The sequence below is a fragment of the Haemaphysalis longicornis genome, unplaced genomic scaffold (genome assembly GCF_048455015.1).
Source record: "Haemaphysalis longicornis isolate Haplotype H1 unplaced genomic scaffold, Haemaphysalis longicornis Haplotype H1 scaffold_4, whole genome shotgun sequence".
In the NCBI taxonomy this organism is placed as follows: domain Eukaryota; kingdom Metazoa; phylum Arthropoda; class Arachnida; order Ixodida; family Ixodidae; genus Haemaphysalis; species Haemaphysalis longicornis.
Genome location: NW_027526361.1, coordinates 88,890,704 through 88,917,250, shown reverse-complemented (window position 1 = coordinate 88,917,250; position 26,547 = coordinate 88,890,704). Strand labels below are relative to the sequence as shown.

At 47.0% G+C, this 26,547-nt stretch overlaps 1 protein-coding gene across 3 annotated transcripts in view; it reads left to right on the top strand.

Annotated features, from left to right (window-relative positions):
• Positions 1 to 7,924: 7,924 nt before the first annotated feature.
• The window catches only part of LOC144179004 (cytochrome P450 3A24-like), a 43,309-nt gene continuing 24,686 nt past the window's right edge, over positions 7,925 to 26,547 (top strand). For 2 of the 3 annotated variants that reach the window (XM_077707163.1, XM_077707165.1), the window contains exons 1-4: positions 7,925 to 8,216; positions 12,277 to 12,373; positions 14,033 to 14,085; positions 15,149 to 15,245. In XM_077707163.1, coding sequence (XP_077563289.1) covers positions 8,149 to 8,216; positions 12,277 to 12,373; positions 14,033 to 14,085; positions 15,149 to 15,245 — 315 coding nt within the window. In that variant the 5' untranslated portion in view covers positions 7,925 to 8,148. The remainder of the gene's footprint in view (positions 8,217 to 12,276; positions 12,374 to 14,032; positions 14,086 to 15,148; positions 15,246 to 26,547) is intronic. The other variant, XM_077707164.1, reaches the window with a different exon arrangement.

The window sequence follows — 26,547 nt, the reverse complement described above, 5'->3', positions numbered from 1 at the left end:
CAGACAGGTCATCTATCAAGTAAGTAAATACTTCTAAACACCTTCATCTGTGGGCTGCACACCTCAGAAAATGCAGGCAGTCGCAAGTACACTTTAGGACGATCCCGTGGTTCAGCTTCACCACAATGCACTTGATTGTCTAATTCATGTCACCGACGATTAAATTTTGCCGACTGACGAGGCCGAGCGTACGATTTGGCTGAAACGTTTCGCGTTTCGTATTTTTGCGCCAAATTGCATGATCTTCGGTGTCATTTAAGCAATTCGTTTTATTAGAGGAATGAATTGGTAAATCAATTACATCGTGGTGGCGATGAACCGTAGGATTGCCTTGAAGTGTATGGGCAGTTTTCGTTGTTTTTTTAACATTCGAAAACGACCAATATGAAGGGGCCCTCAAGCAGCGGAAAGTCGCTGAGACTGAAAATAAATGGCTGTGCGTACACATCCCTGTACACCAATGGGCTAAGGTTTGCTGTGGCTACGACTTTTGCTAACAGAGAACATTTATTTTATCATAAGGAATGAAGAACGACAGAACGAATTCGAGACAAATGACTTGCTAGTGCTGTCGTGTAAATATATAAATAACTGTAAGGTTTAATTAAAGTTCCTAACGAGAAGTTAAATGAAATCTTATTGCACATTAAAGAAAATTTCGTTAACCGTCCTAATCTAGGTGGTATGTTTCAACAGGTAACAGCGCAACAGTTTTGACTTTCATTAAGGGTACTATAGATAAGAGAGCCTGCGGGAGTGAACGTAGGAAAGCAAGACTGAATTATAAGATGCGCGAGCCACTGCATCGACGGGTTTAGACAGACACCCAGAGACTATATGCCGGGCGCGCTGAGTGATGGGCCGTTCAAGCGCGAGACAAACTTATCCAATGAAGTGAACGCTGTGACGTTCCCAGTTCCCATGGTGAAAGATAAGGAGGGGAACGCGTAATTTGGCTACTCTGAGATGAAGTCTCCGGGTGTTAATAGCCACCGCTTAATTTTTGGTGGATCATGAGTCGCTTCCGGATGATGTTCTCATAATGAAATTCCGTGAGCTCCCGTTAAGACGATCTCAAAGTGACAGCGATAATTTGTCCGGCTTATCAGAAGTTCGTCTGATTAGATGCCCCCCCAAAAAAAGAATCGGCAACACGCCCAGGTGCATGCAAATACCTTGCTTTAAGACAGTGAAGGAAGTAGACTTAGACTGGAGGGAAAAGGCAAAAATAATTTATTTGAGTGAGAAACTTGATAGAATGCCTTCAGTTGGTCTTGCCTGGTTTTATGCAGTCCAAGCGGCGGTGGAGACCGTACATCTGCTACCTCAAGCGACAACGCAGCAGAGACAGAGAGGGAACTCCTCGCTTTATCGGTGGTGACGCGATGGGATTTTCGACGCGAACCGACGCGAACTGACATGCTCCCGCTGAGAAATGGCATTTGTCAGAAGAGTTGCTACGTTCGCGAACAGGAAATCTCCATCGTTGCTTTTGTTACTTTTTATCTTCCTGTTTCATTTTTTTTTTTTAGTTTTCGTGGCCGCTCCAGAGTAGAGCGGCCAAGAAACTCGCCCGTGCTCTTTTCTTCTTCTTTGTTTTGCCGCTGGCTCCGCAGATCCAAGGGTGGGAGAAGTGGGGGCTTTATTCGGGCAATTCGGGTGTATTTTTTTTCTCGCTCCCTTCGTCGCTCCATGGTGCCAATTCGCTTCGCGCTGTGGTTTCTTTTACTTTTACTTTTTTGCGTGAATTCCCCGCCGCACCCTTCCAAGACTGCCATGTTCGCAACCCGAAATCGCCAGCAGTGGTGGTCACCCCGAAAGTTATATCTCTTAACCGAAGAGTACGTGAAAGGCATGTGTACGTGTCTGCAAGTGTACGTGTACGTGTGTACGCATACGTGATTGTTTTGGATTGGGTATATATGGAAAACTAAGCAAACGTTCCCACGTTGTTGGGCATAAGTGAGAATTGTTAACCGAGTTCGTCTTAACAGGGGTTCACTGTATACTACAATTCTCTGAATTTGTTTACGCATGCGGGGGGACTTAAAGTTTACCACTGCCACAGTGCTTGTCAGGCGACGTAGAGTGCAACTATAGCACATAGGCGCAATCACTGTGAACATGTACTAGGGCTCAGCGACAAAGAAGAATACGCTGGACAGGCTTCGGCTGCGAGGGGCCGCTGGAAGTAGAGGAAGAAGAGGTTCGTGCAATGGCCAACACGGTGCTCGCTTCTCTGTAAATACGTGTGCTAAATACACCTTGGTTTTCGCGTCTTGCTGTCCGTAACAATACTTACTAAATTTTTATTTTCAACAATACCGGGCCGAAATACAAGTTTTGCACAGTCTGCGAATGAGTGACCCACGCTAGAGTCTGCAAGCTAACTGTTCAAATGAGCGCGGTCTCTTAGCTCTTCCATTTGTATGTTTCAGTAAGCGACCCCAGAGCCTCTATTTTTCCGTTGCTCTAGACGGCTACTACACAAAAGTCCGTAGAAAAATGAAGCACACTTCAATTAAAACATCTCCGAAAACAGTGCTTCAATGCTGAAAGTACAAGAAAAATTGATAGTCGCTACACTATAGGGGGGATGCCAGTGGTAGCGCTAGCCCGGATAGCACCGCTTGTTCATTCTTGCTTATTTTTTCTTTTTGCTAGTTTTTATTAGTTCAGCCATCACTTCGTAGGCAACAGACGCGCGTTGAGCTGGCCGTTGTTCACGCTGTTGTTCCGTTCGACGAGCGCGACATTGAGCATCGTCATCGGTCAAAGTACCTGGTCCGTCTCGTCTCTGAATCTATTGTGAGGTGATAACGGTGATACACGCAATACACCACAGAAACGGAAGGAGATGATGCCTTGTAAGCCGGTACACGACCATACGCAGAGTAACCTCTTCTTTGTGCTGTCCTCTGTGCACCCCAGGCAGCTGCTACGCACGTCGTTGCCACGTAGGTATACAGCCACTCTGTAGCCTGACATGATCGACGTCCCCAGGCGTTGCGTAGCAACGATCTTTCTTGCTCGCACGGTATTCCTTCGCTCTGTGACCTTGAAGAAGGGCCCTATTCTGAGTCCCTCCTCCACTCCGTTTGCTCCCTCCACTCAACTGAGGGGAGGATTCCCCAGTGCCTTTGCTTGGGGAAATCGATTTCAAGAACCTCCTCCACTGGGGGCCATGGGCTCAGGGAGTGGGGGTGGGAGGCTTTTGGGGCTTCAGGCACCCACCTCCCCCGTGCACCTGCACCGGAAATCACCCTAGGTATTTTTTCTAGAACGCCACGAATCCTGTCCGGAAAGCGTACCTACTCTCCCTTAATGGCCGTTTTCCACCTGGCATGCCTGACACTTATGTAAGGCCTTCATCCATGGGGGTGTTCTGCGAGTTTGCGCTCCGCCAGGCGACGAGGAGTCGCGTAGCCAGGGGGCGGGGGACACTCCAGGCCCGTGCCCCCCCCCGTAATGCTTCGTTCCAGGCTGGGGTGCGGTTTAAGTAGCCTCAAAAACCGCCTGAATTCGCCTACAGGCGCGGGACCTGCAGTTTTAAGGACATTCTTGCTCATATAAAGCTCAAAACAAGGGCTACGTCAACGTCTGATCCCTGTGCCCGCTCCGGATGCTGTACTTACATGTCAATATATACAGCCCGGCTGCAGTTCGCGCCGGATACACCGAGCAGCGCCGAGAACCTGCCGCGAACTGATCAAAACAGTCCCGCTGTTTCGCTGACGGAACAGCACGAGCACACTCACGAGCACACTCATGATCACTCTCACGAGCGCGTGCCCGCATGACCGCCTGCTCTACAGACGAACGAATTGCCCGTGGCCTACCCATAGACCAACGAACGGGAATTTAGGTGATCATCATTATCATCATCTTCATCTAAGCTCCTTAAGGTGGGCTTTACTGTTAGTGTTCAGCGTACACAAATCGCATGTTAAAGTCAGTTATTTCAAGCTGCGTATGAAAAACAACGCGCAAGAAGCCTTGCCTACATATTTCCCCGTCCTATCTTTTGGTCAACCGCGGGTCGCCCCCCCCCCCCCCGAAAAAAATTCCTGGCTACGCGCCTGGTGAAGATTATCAATCGAAACTGGAGGCCTGGCTTCTTTAGTACCTCCACGCAACCATTAGCTGCCCGCGGAAGCCGGGGCGCTAACGACTTCCGACATTGTCTCTCCCCTCCACCCCTCTACATGTTGGAAATTTTCCTGTGAATTCTGAGCTGCGGCGCCAGGAAAACGATCTACTCCCACAGCTAAAAAGATAGGCAGTTTTCCCGCACGAGCGGCGCCGCAGCAGCGAATTCGCAGGTGAATTCACAATTCGCAGGAAGGGCCTTCTGTATAAATGTACACTTCTTGCCAGTGGAACCCCTGTTGCCCCGATGAAAATATTATCACCTCGCTTTTTTCGCCCCACTCTACATTTTCACGTATTTTTTGCAAGTCTAATTTAGGTGCAGTGATCCGCAGTACAAACTACTCCTACAAAATATATAGTAACGACGTAATTTGGTCCAACACCTACCGCTACGGTATCATGATGAGTCCGGCGATGAAGCATTCGAAGGTTTCAGAGGTTAACTGGTTTATTGATTCATGCTAAGATTTAAGACATAGAGTTAACACATTACAACCGTTACATAAAAATAGGAGAAATAGGCAATCAAGAGTTTATTACAACCGTTACATAAAAATAGGAGAAATAGGCAATCAAGAGTACTTAACGAAACGTAGTTTGCGGGCGAAGGGCTCCCGGCGTCTGACCCCGACGACTGGTGGCTCCCCTGGTGCAGCTGCCCTCAATAGCCGGCGGAGCCGCGTTATATTCGTGTCAAGCGGTCCGGTGGGGGACGTATTTGGGGGAAAACGTGCATTCTGGAGCATGCGGACCGCGGGGAGTAAGGCTTTCTGCAGCCAATCAGGGAGACGCTTCTTAGCTCCAATCAGCTACATTTTCGAAAGGAAAAATGAACCAATCACAGAAGACACAAAGTTCTAACTCGAAGGCGCCAGTTTCCGGCAAAAGAATTACGGTTGAGCATAAAGTAGTGCATACAAACTCCAAAGGGAAAAAGACAGGCGGTCGTTTGAACTAGACCGAGGGTTCGGAGCACAGAGCGGCCTGCGCAGATGCCACGGGGGGTTCGAGACGCCACTGCGGCGCGGTAACCTAAGCCGGGTCACCGGCCCTCGCAACAGCCGCGTCTCCTGGTCGGCCGACGGGCAAACACACACGCCGGAGCCGTTTTTCAGAAAAAAGGGGGCCAGGGCCTAGCCGCGTCCCAACCGTTCTCACACAAAACACTGGGAAGCAAGAGCCTGTGCGGCCGGCACAGAACTCAAAACAACCAGACAACATCAACAGACCTCAGCTTCGCGACAATATTGGCATAAGAAAAGAGGTGTTAAGATTTGTCCCTAACTGCCGCATGCGTGCAAAAATGAAAAAAGTTCGTGGATGACCAAGCGACTATAAAATGAATAGAACGTCCACCCACAAGTCGCTTGTTTCGTACTTTTCACGTTTATATTGTACTATCCGTGCAATGTACACTGCTGTAAAAACAATCCGTAATTTGACGGACAAATTACGGACCAGATGGCCGTAATAAAACAGAGCCGTGTACCGTTTGATGCAGAACAAAGAAAACACCCGTAATTTAACGGAAGTGCGCTCCGTCGCTCAATATACGGATGCTCTCTCCGTTACACGTCAGACGGAATCTTTTTCTGCTTTGCAAAATACGGGCGTTTCCTCTGTATGATGCAGAACAGAAACAGATCAGTTTATTAATAACTGCAAGAAATATATTGTCGTGTCGATCGTCGGGAATCGATCGAGAAGCGAAAACTGCGCCCCGACAACATTCGTGGCGTAATGAATGCGGCTCTGCTTCGTTAGTGTCTAAGGTGTAGTAAACTTAATGAGGACCATGAGGCCCATGCCGCTCAACACGAGCGCTGTATCTTGTCTTTACGACGCTCCGGCGACGTCGCTGCCCCGGACCTGCAAACTGCACATGCGTGTGTGACGGGCACACTTGTAGAAAATATAAGGTCATTTGCGTGCAGAAGCGGAGTTTCGGAAGGTAATTTAGTTCTTAAGGAATCAATATCGGCCGAAGTATTTAGCCTAAAGCTTAAAACCAAAGCACAGCAAGCACTATTCATGCAGTGCGAGATCTCAGTCGCCGCCAGTCACACACATTTTTGCGAGCGCTTTCTCGAAACAGCGGAGTTGATGGCGATCAACTATTGTGGGGGCTTCGCGGAACCTTACTGCGCAAGCGCTATTTAAGAAATCGCACTTTATAAGCCAGAAAATCAGTAAGCCAGCTAGTAAACACCGATGTATGGCACACGTAGGGTGAGCATCCATGTAGTATACAGGTTGTTCGGCACAAGTGCAGCGTTCGTGCGGTGGTGCAGTGTTCTCGAGCGTCGTGCCCATTCAGTCAACGTCGCGAGTTCTATTCCTCGTCGAAGTATTTTTTTTTCTTTTCTGAAGGTTCCATCAATTACGGAAAGACGTGATTTTTGAAACAGAGTGTTTGTTTTGTTACGGCCTTTCCGTACTACGGAATGTCCGTTCTTAAAATTCTTTCTGTTGTCTAAATTACGGAAATGTGCCCGGCAACATTTTACCAGCAGCTTTCTCCGTAAATTTGGCCATTTTTTTACAGTGTAGGTTTTACACGAATTTGTTCTGTACTTCCATGCTTTTTGCTTCAATGATTCTTAAGTATATATGTTTATATTTATTCTGAATTTCCATATTTCTTTGGGCTATTTATTTTATGTAGACAAAACAGAATATTGCAAGGAGTGATAGCAATTCTGCCACAATTCTCAGAACATGAGAATAATTTTTTAAGATATGTATTACCTTGTTCTCGACAGTAATTAGTTACGTCTTTTAAGTTTATATTTATACCTTTCCCCTAATAGTTTCAGTAATAGTTATGTATATTATCAGCTAATGATTTTGTAATTATATTCGCAGTTTTATTCTCTTGGAAAATTATATTGAGGAGGTCAAGGTGCAATTTCGGCATCCCCCGAGCAAAATTTCTGGCTACGCCCCAGCTGGAGGCTGGTGTGAAGGAAGGACTCCGATTAACAGGGCAAAACACTTTTACAGAACGACAGACGCTATTCCACGAGGTGGCGCTCCTTGCGCCAAACCGGCCATGCGTCTGCGCAATATCAGCTGACCAGTAAAACACGCAGCCACCGGCTAACCAAAGCAACGAGATATTTTTGTGTTGTTTGGTTGAGTCAGGTTATGGCTTCCAGACTGAGCCGGCTGGGTGCGCGCCGAGGGAACCTTGCCGTGCGCCGCGCGCCGAATACAGTCTCCTCACCTCATTAGCATATCTTGCACTGCGGACGTGCCCCAGTGCTCGACACGTTTTATACAGATGCACAGAAGTAGAAAATTTCTGCAGCGTTGGAACTGGTGTCGGGTGGCAAGGCGCCACAGAGTTCCTATCGCAGGGAGCCCGAAGTCGAGGCGGAAGAATCCGCGTGGCGAATGACCGCGGAACTAAAGCTGACAAGAATAGGTGGGAGAGGATGGAAGCACGCCCGCACACACCTACGGCAGACGCAAAACTGCGCATACGGACGGGACAGGGCAAAAAAGAGACAGGACGTACGCAGTCCTGCGTTCGTCCTGTCTCTTCTTATCCCTGTCCTGTCCGTATGCGCAGCGTTACGTCCAAGTATGAAGAACCGACTAGCCCAACAACACCCTTTGCACACCTACGGCCGCCTGTTGACGGTCGCTCCTTTTTGAATTGAGCTCCCCAGGCCGTGCCGAGAGAGCGATCGTGCTCTCCCTTCCAGCGACTCAATTTCAGCCTCCCTCTCATACACATCCGGCATTACATGTCCTTGACCAAAAGGAGGAGCTACTCCGCGTGCTTGGCTTCATTCCGACACGAAATGCGTCGGACAAATCGAGGCGCTTCTAGCATAGACAGCCGCACACTTGCGCAGAGTGCGGTGCGCATGCGTCTCCTTACAATGTTTGTTTTCCTTGTAGCTGAGAGTAACGAACTGTGCGGTTAGCTGGAAGCTTGTGTTATTCCCTTGCTGTAGTCCTCATCCCACCGGTGTTGTTGGATCGCTCATGATGTTTGTCTTCGGTCTGCCCGATTGGGTAATACTGGCGGCGACGGCTTGCATCCTTCTTTACCTGTGAGTATCTCAAATACTTCCGTGATGGATCGCGAAGAGAATGAATAATTCTCTGCTTTCACATTCTGCATGATGCTAGGTCAGTCGAAGACTGGATAGCGAGATCAGGCTTTGCGATACTTCCTTTCTATTCCTGGATATTTCTTACACATTAAACTTCACCATAACGACACGCCAAGACACAAATTGGGGATAGGTGGACTGGTGCCTTACAGAGGCATCCGAGGCTTGCCTCGAGGATCCTGTTTCTTGCACTGTGAATAAACCGCAGGTTATGGATCTTCTCGTTTTATGATGAGAATTATATTTTCGTCTGCATGAGTTCTACGAAATAAAAGGAGCGCAATTTTTTTTTTGTGGAAACTAGACGACCTATTTGCTTCCTTATTTCAAAGGGTGTACTGTATGCTTAATGTCGACCGGAAATCCGAAGAATTAAAAAAAAAGCAATTCGTTGGAGTTGAACATAGAATTGAAATGTAAGAGATGACCCGTAAAGAATGAACGAGGTTTTGCCTTGAGCTCGCGCTGTTTGATAGGAGAGCTCACCTTACATATTCGTGGCGGTTTTGTCACCTTTGGAAGCTGCTTTAACATGAGCGCCCGGATGGCGCCGCCGAGGCATGGCGAGGGCGTGTTGGAATTTAAATTGCAAAGGCGCATTGTGAATGAAAAAATTTGAGGCAGGGAAGGCCGGCCCGGTAGGACGAGACAGAACAGTACTACGTAAAGAAAGTAGAACGCTATTAATATCCAGCTCTACGTTCTGAGCTCAGGTATCAATCCACTGTATTTTTGATTAATACTTCTGCACAACGTACTGTTGAATTTTTGTAAATATTACCAGTTGCCACCTGACTACACATGCGTGCGATAATGCACCAAGTGTTCACTGTGTGTCCGAGTAACCTTGAATGTTCTGAAAAGTAGCAGCTGATAGGACCCATGGACTGTCCGTTGCTTCTTCTCAACAGCGGCGGATATTAATTGGAAGTTTTAGTAAGCCCCCGACGACGCTTGCTATACTGGCCCGTCGCTACTATGCACAGATATGTATAGCGGTTACAAGCGAAGTTCGTTGCTTTCACGGTCACTATCTAGTAGCTCGTGGTTTGCGGGTAGCTCGGGGTTTGCTACCATTACAGACAACACGGCGTTGCTTTCAGGCAGTAAGTTGAAAGGGTGGTGTGAGTCAATCCATACATTCTGTCGCAAGCAGCGTGGTGCTTCAATATCGCAGAGTTAGACATCAATTCCCTAGAGGGGCGGGATCGGAGGTAGGAGAGGGTCATCCCCTTCGTATTCCACTCCATGGGGTAAGGACGTTCCGTAACTAACGTTCTTTTTGACTTCTTTACTTCAGGGCTTAAAAGCTTTTTACCATTTGTTAGTGGCACCGTTCCCCACCAATTTTGTGTCGTTTTCGTTCTCTCGAATAGACCATTGTGACTCACAATCTTACGCGAATAGTAGCGAATAAGACGTAACATAAACTGCAAGAGTCACTTGGCTCAGTGTCATTAAGACAGGAGTGAGGTATGTTCGAAACATGCAGAAACTGTAGGCTATGCATTATCAAATCGATTTCTTTAAGGGGATCCACAAACGCACTTTCATTAACAAACCCCAACGGTTTGACTTATAAACGCTTGAATTGTGATAAGTCCAGTGGAAAAAGCAGCTATTTCGTGTATAAGAAGCCTTCGCCCGGCATTGGACATTAGCAAGCTTAAGATGACCAGGATGGTTAACGCACCAATGAAGTGCGTGGTAGGAGAACAGGGGTACCAGATTCGAAACAGGTCGCATAAATTCGAAACAAATGGCTCATATTCGAAATGGAAACGTGTAGTTCTTAATCAGGAAAAACAAGGTTGTAACTACCGGCGACTTTGGATCCCAACTATGAGGCAGAGATAATTAGAAGGATAAGAGTGGGGTGGAGTACATTCGGCAGGCATTCTCAGATAATGAATGGCTACCCACCATTGTCCCTGAAGAAGAAAGTGCATGACAGCTTCATCTCACCGGTATTCACCTACGGGGCAGAAACTTGGAGGCTCACTAAGAGGGTTCAACTTAAATTGAGGACGACTCAGCGAGCAATGGAACGGAAGATGAGAGGCGTAACAGTAAGGGACAAGAAGAGAGCAGAGTGGGTCAGGGAACAAACGAGTGGTAAGGACATATTAGTAGAAATTAGGAAGAAGAAATGGATGTGGGCAGGGCATGTAATGTGAAGTCAAGATAGCCGTTGGTCATAAAGGCCAACAGAGTGGATCCCTAGAGAAGGCAAGCGTAGCATGGGGCGGCAGAAATTAGATGGGTAGATAAGATCAAGAAGTTTGCTGGTATAAATTGGTCGCAGTTAGCCCAGGACCGGGATAAATGGAAATCAATGGGAGAGGTATTTGCCCTGCAGTGGGCGTAGATTGGCTGGTGATGACGACGATGATGAAGAACCACCGGTGGACATGCACCGACTGATGGTGCTGGTTACGGCATGCCGTCTATAATTGCTAAAGGTAAATAATGCAGTGTCACGGGGAACATGGAAGGAGCAACAGCACCGCACATAAATTTAAGCGAAGCGGGACATACGTAACAGCACCGCACATAAATTTAAGCGAAGCGGGACATACGTAATGAAAGATGGAACGCTAGAACAAAAAATTTAACGAAGCTCCTCAGCCCCTTGACAGAATTAGAATGTGCTTGATGCGCTTTGCCGGTACTCGCAAGGGGAGAGAAAGAAGCGCTGAAACTTGTGCCCTTGATGGTTTAATTAAAGGGACTCTGCAACACTTCCTATAAGCGCTTTCATTGTTTCCTTCGCGCCTGGCAGCACTGCGAAAGCTACAGCTTACGACAGCACCGAGTGGCACTGCGTGATTTGCTCGTCGCAGCAGATGCGCCTTACGTTTCTGCGTTGCTTTTGTGGCTTTCTTTTAAGTGCGAATGCACTTCTTAAGCGACCCTTAACCTGCGTCCACCGGCGATGTCCGCGGCACATACCCACGTGGGGGATTGGCCAGGAATCTCCTCGTCTTCCTTGGCAACGGGGGGAGATGGGCGCGCGCTGCCTGGCCGCTGACATGGCACATACCCACGTGGGGGATTGGCCAGGAATCGGGCGTGAGAAGGGCTAATGCACCCGCTTAAAGGAGTACTGATACGAAATTTCAAAGCTGGGATCCGCTCTTGCAATCAAGTACAACGACAACACAAATAGGTGTCTGTGAATAAATGCATCTTTCTTTCTTTGTAGTTGTGTGTGTGTGTGTGTGATCGCTCTTTCGCGAACATTACCGAACCGCGCAAATTCAACTCGTGCATTCGCACTTTCACATTCTTCCCCTCGGGGAAATGCGGGGAATTTTTTAAAATGGCTATCGAATGTGTCTGCAACTGAAAAAAAAAGCCGGCCAGTAGTCGCTGTAATGCCGTACTTAAAGCTTCGAAGAACGCCAAGACCGGAAAAGATAGAAGAATTTTTTGAGCAAGTTTTTAAACTATCTGATCGGCATAGTTGTAATCTTTGGCTGAGTTATGTTGTGACCCCTTTAAATTAAGTACAAGATGGGTTGTTTGACTACGTTATACGAGTAATTAACCACTCGAAAAACGTTGGAGAAAGTGTTGCATTGTCCCTCTAACGTCACACACGTGCGGGGCATTGGGGTTGTAATATTCTTTGTTTGTTGCGCTGTGAATACTGTTGAAAAGTAAGCTCTTCAATACACGCAGATATTTGATTACTTTTTTTGTGGGCTTTCTCAATTCTATTCTTGTGCACAAAGATATCTATCGCACAGCCTTTCCAAGACATTTATTATGAGAATATAACAGAGCTCATACGACAACAACGACGAAAAAAAGAAACACCACGCCGCTGCTGTTGTTCTCTGGCATCGTCCTATCGTTTGCGATGATTTATATTCTCAGTCATGCTTATCTAAATCGCACGAGCTTCCACGTTAGCATGCAGTCTTGACAAGGAAGCCCGCATTTATGTCTATTTACAGCTCGTAATTGCTTCGTGTATTTTTAATCTTTGAAGCTACGCATCACGGAATCGGAGTTACTGGAAAAACCAAGGCATTGTGTCTGAGCCATTCGCTCTCATTTTTGGTCCTACCATCCAGGTTCTCCTAAATGTAAGTATCGGATCACGAGTGAAATGTACTGGCTGTGCTAAAGATGCGGTTTTATAGCACGCATGCTTCTGTTTTAATCGTGCCAGTAAAGCAAAAAAGAATCTTCTTATTGTGGACTTGCAGGTAGAATCGCAAAGCTTACATTTGCAGCCTAGAGTATCAGGACAGCTGCTGCAAGAGAAAAAAGTGCGGCAACTAACATTTAATTCTTGGCTTGCACGTAGCTGCACGATATTTCCATTTTACAATTGCTGTATTACAAAAAGTTTGCTGGAATAAAGATCTGATTTGGAATGCTTTCAAATATAAAAGGAACGCAACCGTCATTGTGGTGAAAACGCGCAAGACACGGTGACGGGTACGGTAGTATCTTCCCAGCCAACGTTTGAACGAATCAATAAATGCTGCCCAAATTTTGTTCTTAAATGAGCATTCGTTCTACTTTATAGCCGCGTTGAACTGGTGAACGGCCTTGTTTAGTAGTTTTATATTTTTGTTATCACGATGCCATTCTCCTAACATTTAGATAGCTCTCCTGGTTTCGCAAGCTTTTGAAAGTGAGCAAGTATTATTTTATGCATCTCACGGTTACGAAATTAAAGAATGCATCAATAACAGGGCGCACGGTGCCAATATCTGCTGCTATAGATAATGGCATGTGTTTATGATCACACCAATTTTATCACATTATTTTTGTCTTTTGGTAAAATGTTACTAGTTGGACACAAATATTTGGCAAACGCCCGCTGCTACATGTTTGTCAAGATTGCGGTGTCGTGCATGAATCACCACGGACGCGTTCAGAGAGCCCCATCTCCAGCGATGCATTTTTGTAAGAGCATTTTTTTCTAAATTATGTTTACCAACATTGACCGCAACCAGTACGCAAAATGTGGTCGTTGGATGAAAACGTAAGAGGTTTCAACCGAATTGTATATGGTGGTACTGTGGAATAGCTTTGCACCATGGGAGTACTTGTTTTACGCATTGAGTCACCCATCCAAGTTGTTGGACTCAATGGTGGCCAGCCAAGGTCTGGTGTAGCATTTAGCTGTTCCTAATGTGCATCAGCGTGAGGAAAGAAAAATCAGACAGCTAGTCGAAACACAGAATGGCTTGCATTCATTAATCGTTTTTGGACGCCCACGAAGGTGCGCTTAATAAGTTTCAGCTTGTTAATAGGCTTTACTACGTGGCAATTACACCCGGTCACTTATTTCAACATGAATTTTTACTTAGAAATTGCTAGTTTAAAATAATTTTGTATGTATTTTTGGGCACGCGTTTATTCCGTGATTTGCTGATGTGAACTTTCGGACAAATGGTATCTGCAAAATTTTATTGCTATAAGCAGGAAAAAAAAAACAAAAAAAACTCGCACAACCACGCTGAATGCTTATGAAGCATAAATGGCCTATTCCTTTGGTCCATGCCCAAAAACATGCAAATGGTGAAAAACGTGGGGCGGTCGCTTCCCACTAAGCCCAGTCAGTAATTAGAATTAGGCCATCGTGGGTTTTACTGCTAATATTTACTCATGAAAAGCAAAACTACTCTAGACCGTAGCACAAATGGTGTTAGTGTCAACCTTGATGCTGTTAACTTGCAGCAGATTTGGGCCTGACGTAATTTGACGGGGGTGTTTTACCTTCATTTCAGCCTTTGCACACTGTGGACTTTGCAAGGTATCAAAAATATGGACGGCTGTTCGGGTGAGCATATAACGTAAATGTGCGAACCATATTACAAATTATTTGGAACACTGGTTACTACCGGAACAACACGACTCTGGATTGTTAAATGAGCACCGAAGTGAATAATTCGACACTGATTTGTGGCTTCATGGGTTATTTGAGCTCCTGTTAGTACTGGTTTTCCTGAGTGTATAAATTATACAGCTTTATTTTATTGCTAACACTAAGAAGAAGAGCAAGCACTAAGCGCCCCTCGCGGCTGCGATACAAGTCACCGCCACGATGGTCAGAAGTTTACAGTGGGCTTTACATTTGTCTCAGAATATGACATTACCATTTCTGTTTGTTGCCACCGAAGTGTTACAGGATGTGTATGTGTGTAAACTGCTTTGTTTTGCGTTGTGAACTTGGTGACGTGTCGCCACGGCAATTAAAGCCGTCAACAGTATACATATATGGGAGCCCTTCTCTCCCGCCTCACTATGCACTGTAGCGACGTCACAAATGTTTGCAGTGTAATTACATGCTATTTCACACCTCAAAATTTTGATTTTGTCTTTCCTGTTTTGTAGTTAACGTTGATATTATGTTCATTCAGATGTGGTTAACGTTGATATTATGATCATTCAGATGGAGTTAATAAGTTAACAAAGGATGTACGCACGCGCAATCTGTTAAATACCATCCTTTGTGGAGTTGCCGACATTTAGTTTTAGCCCACGCGTCATGAGATCGACGGGAAGGACAGCAGAGAAAAAGGGCTGCTTTGGATGCACATCTTCTTTCGTAAAAGTGCGCTTGAATTCGGGGCAAAGAAATTCAAAATAGGAGCTTGCCCCTTCTCAACACTCCGACTACGCATACAACCTTCTTTTGTGTATTGTACCCAATGCAAGCGTACTGTTGTATTTTTCTGAATAAATTTAAATTTCGATTTCAACCACGTTGGATTTGCCAGTTTACGCCGTCTTTAATTGATTTTTGCTGGATACGGCCTCACCCGTTGCTATACTTTCAAAAATTCTACTCGAAGCCCATGTACTTCCTACAACGAAATTTCAAATGTCTTCTCTACTGACAGTGCCTACGAGGCTGGAAAGGCGATTCTTTTCGTGGCGGAACCCGATCTGGTGAAGCAGGTTTTGGTTAAGGACTTCCCAGCTCTGCGTAATCGAAGGGTGTGTATTATGTTCACTGGTTTCCTCTCATTATTAGTGCAATATTGTTCCTAAGTGTCGATCTAAACACTACAGGAATTTTCGTGTCGACTTGAACACTAATATGCGTGGAATGTTTTTGTCATCAAATGCGCCTAGATGTCGGTGTTTACAGAAGGACATGACAGTAGACTTACAGCAGCACCGTCGTATCAGAGGCGAGCTATAAGCTTAAGCTTTCGACGGTTTGAAGCATCGAGGCAACCACACAGCTTGAGTAACTCGGTGTAATGCACCATAGCTAAAGGTCATCCTTTACGCCAAAACCAACTTCCTCGCTATGGCAATGCCCTAGCCTGTATACTCTACCCTTGCAGCTTCTTTTGTTAACGTGTGAGGTGAAGTACCATTCCTCCTCACGCTCTGTAACGGTTTTGTCATTCACCATGAACGAATTCAGCGAATGCTTAAAGGTATGTTACCGATCAACCACACACCGCGATACAGTGGCCTGGCTTAGGACGTACGACTGGTTGAAACGGCCGCAGTATGCGATACCGACTTGTCGGAGCGTCAAGCCACTCCTTTTGAGCAGCGGCCTAAACTCAGTACAAGCGTTTTCTCTGGGGTTCAGTGTATCCCGTGCTTTCGGTGTGTTTTCTTCTTTTCTCACTCTTTCAGCACTCTATACAGTTTTGAAGTGACGGTGTAATTGCTAAGGGAAAAAGTTTACATTTCGAATTAATTTTATGCTGCCCAGAATTAAAGTACAGGAAGCTAGAAAAACAATTGGAGACTGGTATGCCTCATGTTAAAAGGAAATTCGTTTCCCTTTCATCATATATCTAGCTCCCCTCAAGGGCATCATACCAAGTGCGGTGAGAGCACTGTAAATACCTAACCCAAGATAGAAAAAAATCTGTATACGTGCCATCCCAAGCAATTCTTCCACCTCACCAAGGTTTATTATGAGTAAAGATGAAAAAGTCAAGTTGGGGTGTTCTGTAAAGCTTGATGTCGGGTTAGTTGGTGTGACATGGTTTGGAAGGCAAGTTGCGACGGTTATGATCACAGAGGCGGACACGCGAAAAAAAACGTACACTTTCAAGGGAAGACCGCTGTTATTCCTGTGTCCGTCTCTGTGCTCATAACAAAAGCAACTTACCTTCAAAAGCTTGAGGTGTTCGATTGTATTGCTTCTAAAGCAATGGCTCTAACATCAATAATAATTAAAAACCGGAAACGTCTGCTTTTAAATCTTTAGCGATGCAACAATGAAAACCTAAGAACAACACACAGTAACTCAGTAGGTAAATTTTACTACATAGCTGGCATGGCACGACTGCGCAGATAAAAGTGTCATAAAACTTTATATGACATTTGATTTTGGTTTGATGCGGTTGTCTTTTCTTTTTCGGTGTGCTGCTTTTCGTTTAAAGCAAAGCTGGACTACGTTCGCCCAGCGGTTTCACGGAGGATGCACAAGTTAACCTTTTGACCGGAAACACACCCCCGGCGACACACTCGGTCGCACCACATCGCGTAATTCGCCGGTCCCGCTGTCGGCGCTGCGCACAAGGGCCCGTTGTAAGTCATTTTGAGACATAGCGGCGGTGGCCACTACGGGAGTGGCCGCTCATCTGATCGGCATCCGACCAAAACCACCGCATTCCACGCATGCGCCGATTGGTTGTCTCGGGATATGTGACTCATCTTGCGCCGCGTTCTCCGCGGAAGAGGAATGCCGGGTTCGCCGAGAATGAAAGCGAGGCCGGGCCTCCTTTTGTGCCCCCGAAAGACAAAAGCCCTGGAAGAGACAGTGGCAGTCCTAGGCTCGCAGGCGTGTTCCCAGCAGCCTTCTCCGATTACTGTTGTTCTTAGCTTTGTCACGCTTGCCCCTGTGAAAGACTGGCCAGAAATCGGGCAGGTTTTCGGGGATTGCGCCCGAGTTAACTGAAACCGATAAGCCAGAGCAAAACGCAGCTAAAGGAAACCTAAACAAAGACAAAAATTGTTGCGGCTTAGCTGAGATAACCTTGGATATGCAAAGCAAAATCTTGGCTTAGTCTGGTTGAATCTTGGTTTCACTTGCTTAAGCTTTGATGTAGCTACATTGCCGACCACGGCTCAAGGTTGTTCGGCCCTTTTGTATTTCGGGAGTACAAAAGAGCTTGTCCACTTCTTTAGGGTATTGTGTCACGCCGTCCACTCATTCTTTTCCGGACAGTTTGTCTGCCTTGCTAGAACTATTCGGATCAGGTAAACGTTTATTTTGTTTCTTCACCCCTCTTTGTTTTTTCTCTCTGTTGAATTTACAAAGTCATTTCTTCTGCTCGCCTATTTTGTCTTACCTAATTTGTTTTCACGGCTAAAGCAAGTTGTTATGGGCCATTACCGCAAAGTAGGCATGCGTCATTTGACTTGCGTGACGCCCAACGACACTGGAAAGACGATGTTCCGTGCCCCTTAAGTGCTCCGCGCGAAAAAAGTCTGAAACCTCAAGGGGTAATGAACGTGCCAATTAATGGTCGGAATAACGCCAAATTCATGAGGGAAGCTAACATAAGCAAAGTAACGCCTTGAGCTGAGAAGAAAATTTGGTAAATGTTTATGGTCTTCCGGAACATGAGAGGAGCACCAAATCCGCGGAGCACCAACACTCGATCCTAGCTAGTGACCGTAGCGAATGAGTTGGGACTTTCTACGTAAAAAAGTCTGTTCGACGCTTAAACTAAATTCATCCGTAGAAACTTGACCATGCTACTTACATAAGGGCCGATTAGGTGAGTAGCAAAGCCCGTGCACGCTACAAGCGTATGTGTAGAACGAACATCTAAGATCGGCCAAGCCACCCAGTCGTAGAAGCGAAAGAGAAAGAAAACAGGAAAGTCAACAAGCTGCTGATGATAGTGGGTACCACTGGATCCGTAGTACTGTTGGTGCACGTAATTTCCACGTTTTACATCTGTATTGTGCCTTCCGAGCGACACGTTTTCTATAAATTTATTCGAAATGGTGTTGGTCTGGGAACTTTTTACGCCATAGAAGCCGTGTAAAGGGCAAAATGTAGACGAAGGACGAAGGAAGCCGACAGGGACAAGCGGTACTTCCGTGTTTGAAATAACATCGTCCCTGTCCCCTTCCTTCGTTGTTCGTCTACGTTTTGCGTTTTACGCGAATACAATGGAATGCCAACTCACTCAGAAATCCACCCTAATGAGTTACATCAACAACAGCTGTGAACCATGGCAGGGGAGGTGTCTGACAAAGAACGGCGTTCCGAGCGCAGACATTGCCGACGCACATCGCACAACAGAAAATATTTGGGAACCTTTCAAGTAAACCAAGTGCTAAATCAAGGAAGCGGAGTCACGTAGGCACAAAAACAAGCACGCATAACAAACCCGTATGCAAGAACGCATTGCGCTTTAAAGACACTGGGTATCGGGAGTTCTTGCTAACGAACAGGACAAGTCTGCAATAGCAAACCTATAAACAGACTGGCTAGAGAAAATGCAGCGCCTCGATTAAAAACTGCAAGCAGCTGCCACGCGAATGGACGGGTCTCTCAAAACGCTACCGACGAGTGCCCTGCCCGTCGAAACACCGTGCAATCGTTGTATTCAGTATGATTGGGATCACTATATCAGCTCCGGAGAAGGGCAACTGCGTCTGTTTGTGCTGTGCTGCGTGCTCATCTACAATAATTGCATAGGGAAAATTGCGCGTATTGTAAACCGCCGCTTTTACCCATCAGGACAGTAAAAAGCGGTTGGTTATGACTGTGACTACAACTATGCGAATACTTTGTGGGTGTACGAACGTAGATAAGACATTCTTCGTCCTAGCGAGGCGTAGAAACTTCAGGGTTCATCCACTGAAACAGCCCTTGACTTTACATTTCACAGACCATAAGGCGGTCATAATCAAAGCGGAACGCCAACCACAACTCGGCGTCACCTACGATGAACATGATGATGATAATCCCTAAATAAAGACAAAATCATACCACGTACACCCTCTCTCTCCCTCTCTCTCTCTCCCCCCCTCTCTCTCTCTCTCTCTCTCTCTCTCTCTCTCTCTCTCTCTTTAATGCCTCTGCACTCTAACACCCCCACGCCCTCCAATAAAATTACACCATCGTCCCGCAGGGGAACCCTGAGTAGTATGCGAAGCAGCCATGCGGTCAACGCAATTTCCCATTTCGTCGTTCCGGTAAATTGACATTGGGGTAGTTACCATGGAAACCAAATGGTAAATATAACGGTAGCTACGTACCTCAACCTAACCGAAATGACGAACTGAAAACTAATAGGCACTTGAATCGACCCCGTGGCTGCTTCGCATACTACTCAGGGTTCCCATACGTGGAGATGGTGTGATTTTTTAAGTGCAATGCACTTCTTAAGCGACCTTGAACCTGCGTCCACCGGCGATGTCCGCGCACGTGGAGATGGGCGCGCGCAGCCTGGCCGCTGACATAGCACATACGCACGTGCGGGATTGGCCAGGAATCTCCTCGTCTTCCTTGGCAACGGGGGGAGATGGGCGCGCGCTGCCTGGCCGCTGACATGGCACATACCCACGTGGGGGATTCGCCAAGAATCGGGCGTGAGAAGGGCTAATGCACCTGCTTAAAGGAGTACTGACACGAAATTTCAAAGCTGAGATCCGCTCTAGCAATCAAGTACAACGACAACACAAATAGGTGTCTGTGAATAAATGCATCTTTCTTTCTTTGTAGTTGTGGGTGTGTGTGTGTGTGATCTCTCTTTCGCGAACATTACCGAACCGCGCAAATTCAACTCGTGCATTCGCACTTTCACATTCTTCCCCTCGGGGAAATGCGAGGAATTTTTTTAGGGGGGGGGGCAATTTTCGCCAATTTCTTTACGTGGGTATGCTAAGCTTGAGAAACGTGCAGGGGATGCTAGGCGGTCATCGCGAGGCATGCACGCATGAGCGCAAAGCGTTTTGTTGGTATTTTTAACTGCTGACACGAAAACTACGTCTTGCAAAACAGCTTCGTTGTTAAAAGCTTCATTCTCACCATAGCTGCTGGGGTATGCAGTATGTGAAGGAGCTGAAGACTTCACGGAGAGGGGAGATGCTGTTCGGTGGCAAGCTTCTATTGGAGAAAGTTTTTATTGCATTCAATTACCTGCTACGTGCGTGAATAAGGCGTTTTCAAATTGAGTGGCACGCCGGGATGCATTGAGACGCGGAGGGAAAAGCTGGCACTGGGAGACCACTCTGCTGATCTGGACGAGCTTCCTCCAGATGCCTAGAATAAAGGCACTAAGACCACTGAAGTTCTTCCCGGAGACTCGCAAATACATTCATATCGTACGTTGCTGGTACACTTTGCCTGACTTTACAGTGAAAAACACATCTCGACTAGTGCACAGCCACATTTTCATGGCGCCAGTATGCGGCATCTTAAAGTTTATTTGTAAGAACCGTATTGAACAAAAACACTGCAACGGAGCTGGTCATAATTATCGTCCATTATCAGTAGAACGTGTTTGCGGTCGGAGGAAGGAATATGACGCAACAATCGCTCTACAATGTTACTTTCATTTGAATGAAGAGATCAGTCTTGAGGTCTGCAAATGTTCGCAAATCTGTAGACACATACCTTGATGAAGGCACCCTAAAACATAAGAATATCCAATACTGCCTCAGGCAGAGCGCTGCATTGCACAAAGCCTGTCTGATTTAACTGAGTAGTATCTAAAAACTCCACCTCTCTACGGTGTCTACACTTCTTAACTTCGTTACAAGAATTTCAGAATATTATACGCAGTGTACACGAGCCTGCTGGGACGGTCAAGATTGATGGAACACAATCCCGCGAAGGCGTCCAGGTCCAGCGAATAAACGGCCAGACAAGTAGGCAGCTCGGAACGCAAGAGAACCCTCAGTACGGCCTGCACTTTCGGCACCACGTGGACCGAGGACTCGAAGGTAAAGAACAGCTGGCCAGTGTGACCGTACATCGCTTGAGCCTCGGCATGCAGCCGCACGCTGGTCAGCCTGCAGAAGGTCGCTAACTTCTGCAGCGTCCACTGCGTGCACCGAGCGCCCACTCGCGGAATTCCTCGGGGCACGTGGAAGACGAGCACGCCGGCCTGCACGGAAATGCAGCGTGGCATGGCGACTGGATCCACGTATCGGAGGGCTGGCTGAGCGAGGAAGGACGCTGCACCTTCAAAGGTCAGGCGGTCTTCTTGTTGTTCGAAAAAAGGACCACGCCCCGTCGATACGTCGGCAGTGCAGTGCTCGCGTGGGGTTGGCAGGTGCGTCTCAAGCACAAACAGGCTCAGCGGCGTGACTAGCTGATCCATCAGGTCGGTTGGAACCAGGCGCGAGGCGGAGCCGTCGTGAAGTCCGTGAAAGGACACGCCCAAGGCCAGGAACATGCCGGGGTTTCCGCGGGCAAGCGATCTCAAGATTGCCGTCAGGAGGGGCACTTGGCCCACGGATATTCGCACGTTGAGGAACGCCAGGCCCACCATTCCTAGATGAAGCAAGGTCCTGTTCACAGAGCGCGCATCGAACGACATCGGGCTGACCATTGTCCAGTCTTGTGAAGGAAGTAAGCGAGTGGCCCTGTACTGCGGCCTTTTCAGGAGGAAGAAGTTCCAACCACGCACGGATGCTGGCGAACTGGCAAAGAAGCTGCTGTTTTCTTCCTCGTAGCGGACGTGGGTGTAGACTATGAAGTTGCAAACACCATCCAATGGGTAGGCGAAATTGTGCGTAGCGTCCTTCCCCAAAGTGCACAGCAAGAGGCGCTCGGAACTGTTACCAAGCACGAACATCGGGCGAACTCGGGCATTCGAGGTGGTTGTGGTTGGCATGCTGTAGTTCAAGTGAAAAAATCTGAGCGCCAATAACATTGATGCGCATGTAGCGGCGGTGAATAGAATAAGATTTCGCCCGTCCCGCCTGGCGTGCATGTCGTGACGGTAAACCAACTCCAAGTCGTCGAGGGAGTCGTCGCTTGACATCGAACTTGAACAATCAACATCTTCAGTACAGAGGGAAGCGGGCTGCGGTTCTCCGTGAGGCATAGCAAAAGGTTGGCGTCGGGCACAACGTTCAGAGCCAGTGCGCTTCTTTTTCGTCGTCTTTGGTTTCTGGTGGTTGATGTGTGGCCGGCTGTTTGAAGACAAAACTATTTTTATATCATTGAAAACCTTGCATGGCACAGAAGGTTCGCATGAAAAGAGAGTTTAAAAAAAGAGTATTTGAAACCCAACAAAATTATATCAAAGCAAGCCAAGTTCACATGTGTTGGCTGGCCATGGGTTTCTCACTAAGCTGACATCGTCATCGGCGAATCCCCTTCAGTGGTAAGTTGACAATCATTCGTTAATCACGTGAAATGAAGAAAAGAAGTGATGCTCAAAAATGAATGCCTAAAATCCTTAAAGCTTCCCAAGTACAGCTAAAGCCCTTCCAAATGAATTGGAATCACTGTGAGATAATAGATTTTTGTACCTTGGATTAACGTTCCAAAACCCGCGTGATTTTGTACTTACGTGTGATGCTCTCAGAAAATGCTTCTAGAGTACTTCTGCGCACTTTCCAGAATTTTAAACAGGGCCATTGCACAAGTTTGATTGTGCGTTTCCTTCAGGCGAGCAGGGTAGCTTACAGTAAAGCTAATTCCATGTCGCGGGTTTTGAGGCTGCTGAGTCAGGCGTACGCTGATGTGTGGACACGTAACTTTGGGATGTCAGCACTAGTCAAAAGCAACTTGGGAATCCAGAGATCCACCTAAGTAGCGTACTGCAGCCATTGGTAACTTAAGCAGGCTGCCGTGGTCCTGTCGTTTTTAGGTATTCGGCCCTAGGACGCCCCAAAGAGAGGAACAAGATTTTTAAAAAATAAACTCGTAACAGACTGAAAAGTACTACCTAGGGATATCAACGCGGAGCCAAACTGCTCGGCCTGGATGGATAAGATATTCACAGCGAATTCCTACAATCCGTAGAATCTGAGACGGCGCGAGTTACTACAAACTGCACACCTTTTTTGGTGTTTATGAATCCTGTCCGACCAATATGCGCTATTATAACGATTAGAAATAGAACTTAAAGTTCGTTAAAGATTTTCCACTTTCCGTATTTTTTAAATACTTTAGTTATTTATATTTTTTCAAAATTTCGTCTGACAAATTATCTCCATTTACGTTATTAAAACCATTAAATTTGTAACTTTCGAGAAATCCAAATCATTGTGGAAATGCAGTTCGACCGATTATATCCATTGACGCTATTATAACGACTACAGGTGGAACTTTCGCGGAATCTGCCTTATGGTGGAACTGCAAGGAGTTACACGTTTCGCCATTTTCCATAATTTTGTTACATTTTTGTTACTTTTTTTAGTTTTTAAAAATTTTCGTTAGACCAGGGGCGCTATTCCAGAAGGCCTACTCCCCAGTTTCTAGCTGCTTGGGTTATGAAAGTAGTGACACTGGAGCATTCGATACACCTGGAGCGAAACCGACGGAATCGTGCGCAGAACGCCGGGCATATTTAGAGCGCTGTATTGGGTTGATAAAGTACGGATTATGCTATCTTCCGCATGCAGCACAATCTGAAATCTATCTGCAATACTCATTCCCTAGCATATACTAGATAACCCCACTGCTGCTTTGAAATCCCAGCCTAGCTGTTGGCCACGCCCGGCGCGGGCGGTCCGTTTGTCTCGGTGTTCTGTTCTTCCACTGAATTATGTTTGCTACTTCGCTTGAGGCTAGTCACAGTGCAGCTTTGCGCAAGCCCAAACCAAGTAATCAAAGGGGTCCACTGTAGTGAACGGAACGCGCCCTGCTCCCGACCATCAAATATAGCTCTTGTTTACGGCGTGCTTGAGAGTTCACGGCGGGCGCTTATCACAAATGGTCACAATTCAGCGTGTCAAGAGCATGTTTCAGCATTGGCGAGTGCGTTTTAGACGTTGAAGTTGTGTCATTTGTCATCGACTGTGTTTTCACGGTGTATGAAGAAGGCTCCCGTGGTAAAATAGTGTCGTCTTGGCCTCTCCTATCGGCTCGTACAATAGTGAACACCCCCGCAAGTGTGGCACCATTGGGTGACGGTGGCCTGGGTACTTCATTTTTGTTTTGTGCTAGGTTCTTGTCGCTACTAGCGGTCATGCAATAACGACTTCCTGGCTGCGAAGTTACGCCCGCACCAAGTGGACGCAATGGGTGGGTGTGGCTTCGGCTGTTACGCCTCGCCCCCGAATGGGCTGGGTTTGTTTAACTGACATTAGAACTCGGAGAAAACTCGGGCATGGTTTTGCACGATCGAGTTGAACTCGGGACGTCCGTGGTGGCCGCTGCTGTGGCGTGGTTTATTTTTATGGTCGCCGTATCAGGCATATTTCTACCCCGACAGGTCTTTTAAACGAACGAAACATTTCGAGCTCCTTTTTAGCTCTCGAAAAGTCCTGTGCATTGGTTGTGCCGTCGGCTGGCGACATACCTTCGTTTGCGACGACTTAGAGGCGGCTTTCGCTCTATGACCGTCGAGGAGCAAGTTTAGTGTGCGCTGCGGTATTACGAGACCGGCAGGTTCTACAGAAGCGTTGGTGGCGACCGCACCATCGACCGCCACCAGTCGACCATCAACCGGTGTGTGCGCAATACTATCAGTGGACACGTGTTTACCGGACCCAGCCTTTCTTTTAGGCGGTTCGGCATATATGGCTTCCCCAGGTTCCTACCGCGCGTCTATCCGTCCGCAGCCGGAGTGTGCGCTACAGCTATCGTCTGCTCGCAAAACAGTTTCGTGCGAGGCGTTGCATGACCATGCGTTACATTTAGAGTGAGTGTGGCAGAGACGTTCGTGTTGTACATGTTTTGTGAACACGTAACTGGCAGGATAGCTTATACTTATGCACATATACGATTAACGGCGGTTATCTATTATCAGAGAAGATCTCTACACATTTCAATGGGTTTCGTTCAGCGTCGCCATTGTATGGCAGGAAGACGAGCATGGAACGTCAGTGAAGGGGAGAGTTGGGAGTTAAAACAACCACGTGATGCCAGAGGGAGGGCAAGCGAGAGTGTGGAGGGTGCGAAAGAAGAGAGGGGAGGGAGCGAATCGGACTCAATGAAAAAAAAAAAAGCACTGTAGAGAGCTTCGTCGAACAGGAGTGATGAAGCAATTTGTGCCGCGTGACACCTTGCCACGATGGCAAGGGAGTAGGGCAGGTGCACACCAGCCTCGCTGAACCCCGATTCTAGGGAGGCTGTGGCCTGTGCCAATCTGCTTGCTGACGTAGTTCATTACGAAATGAAAGAGAAGAAACTCACGCCAAGACTGTATAGCAGAAAAGAAGCAAGTCGAAGTAATTCGTGCCAAAAGACAAAGAAATGAAAGCGAGGAAAAAGACGCAAGTGTAATGTATTAGTAAAGAAGGTTTTACTAAGTATAGCCAAGCTTTTACCTTATAAATCATGTAAGCGGACTAAGTGCCCCAAGGAAATTTGCATCGAAAAGCAGGCGAATGGTTTTGATAACGTAACACCGAGCAGCAATTATTTTGAATGTGGCGGGTTTCCATCCCACGCTTTCTTTTTTTGCCAGTCGGCCTGAGTCACGTCATTGCACTGTCCGCCACCGACGGCATAAATGGGCAAAAACGGCTTCCCAAGACGAACATTTTCACACAAAAAGTTCATACAAACGCTCTAAATAAAAATAAACAAACTTTGTAGCTAAATGCAGATTAAAAATCCCGCCATCTCCACGAAGTGAATGAGGATGAGAGGGGCGAAGCTAAAATGCTTATCGGTAAAACCGTGAAACATTCGCCCACACATCATATAAAGACTCGACACGTCAAGCTTTCCACCGCTCCGTTGACAAGCCCGTCGACGACGTTGATGTTTGTGGTGATTATGTAGGGCTTTTTTGGGACGATGAGAATCTCCATGCGTAAGTTGGCGAATTCGGTGTGTGACATTTTAGCTACCTTGGCCGTCGCCTTCTGCATAGCGTCTTGTGTGGCGCACCCCCGGTACGTGTCTTCAGCTCGCAGGCGACAAACGACAACCTCTTCTTCTTCCTCTCCTCATTGTTGGGTAGCAACGAACGCGTTGAACGTTTTGACCTCTTCGGCCAATCTTTCGTTGGCCAATCCCTTGGGGGATCCTGCCACAATCGTCATCATTCCGCCGTGTATGACAGCAAAGAGGGACGGGACAGGGCCCGAACACGAGTGTTGAGCTCGCAGGCGACGAACGACAACTCTTCTTCTTCCTCTCCTCCTTGTCGGGTAGCCACGTACGCGTTGA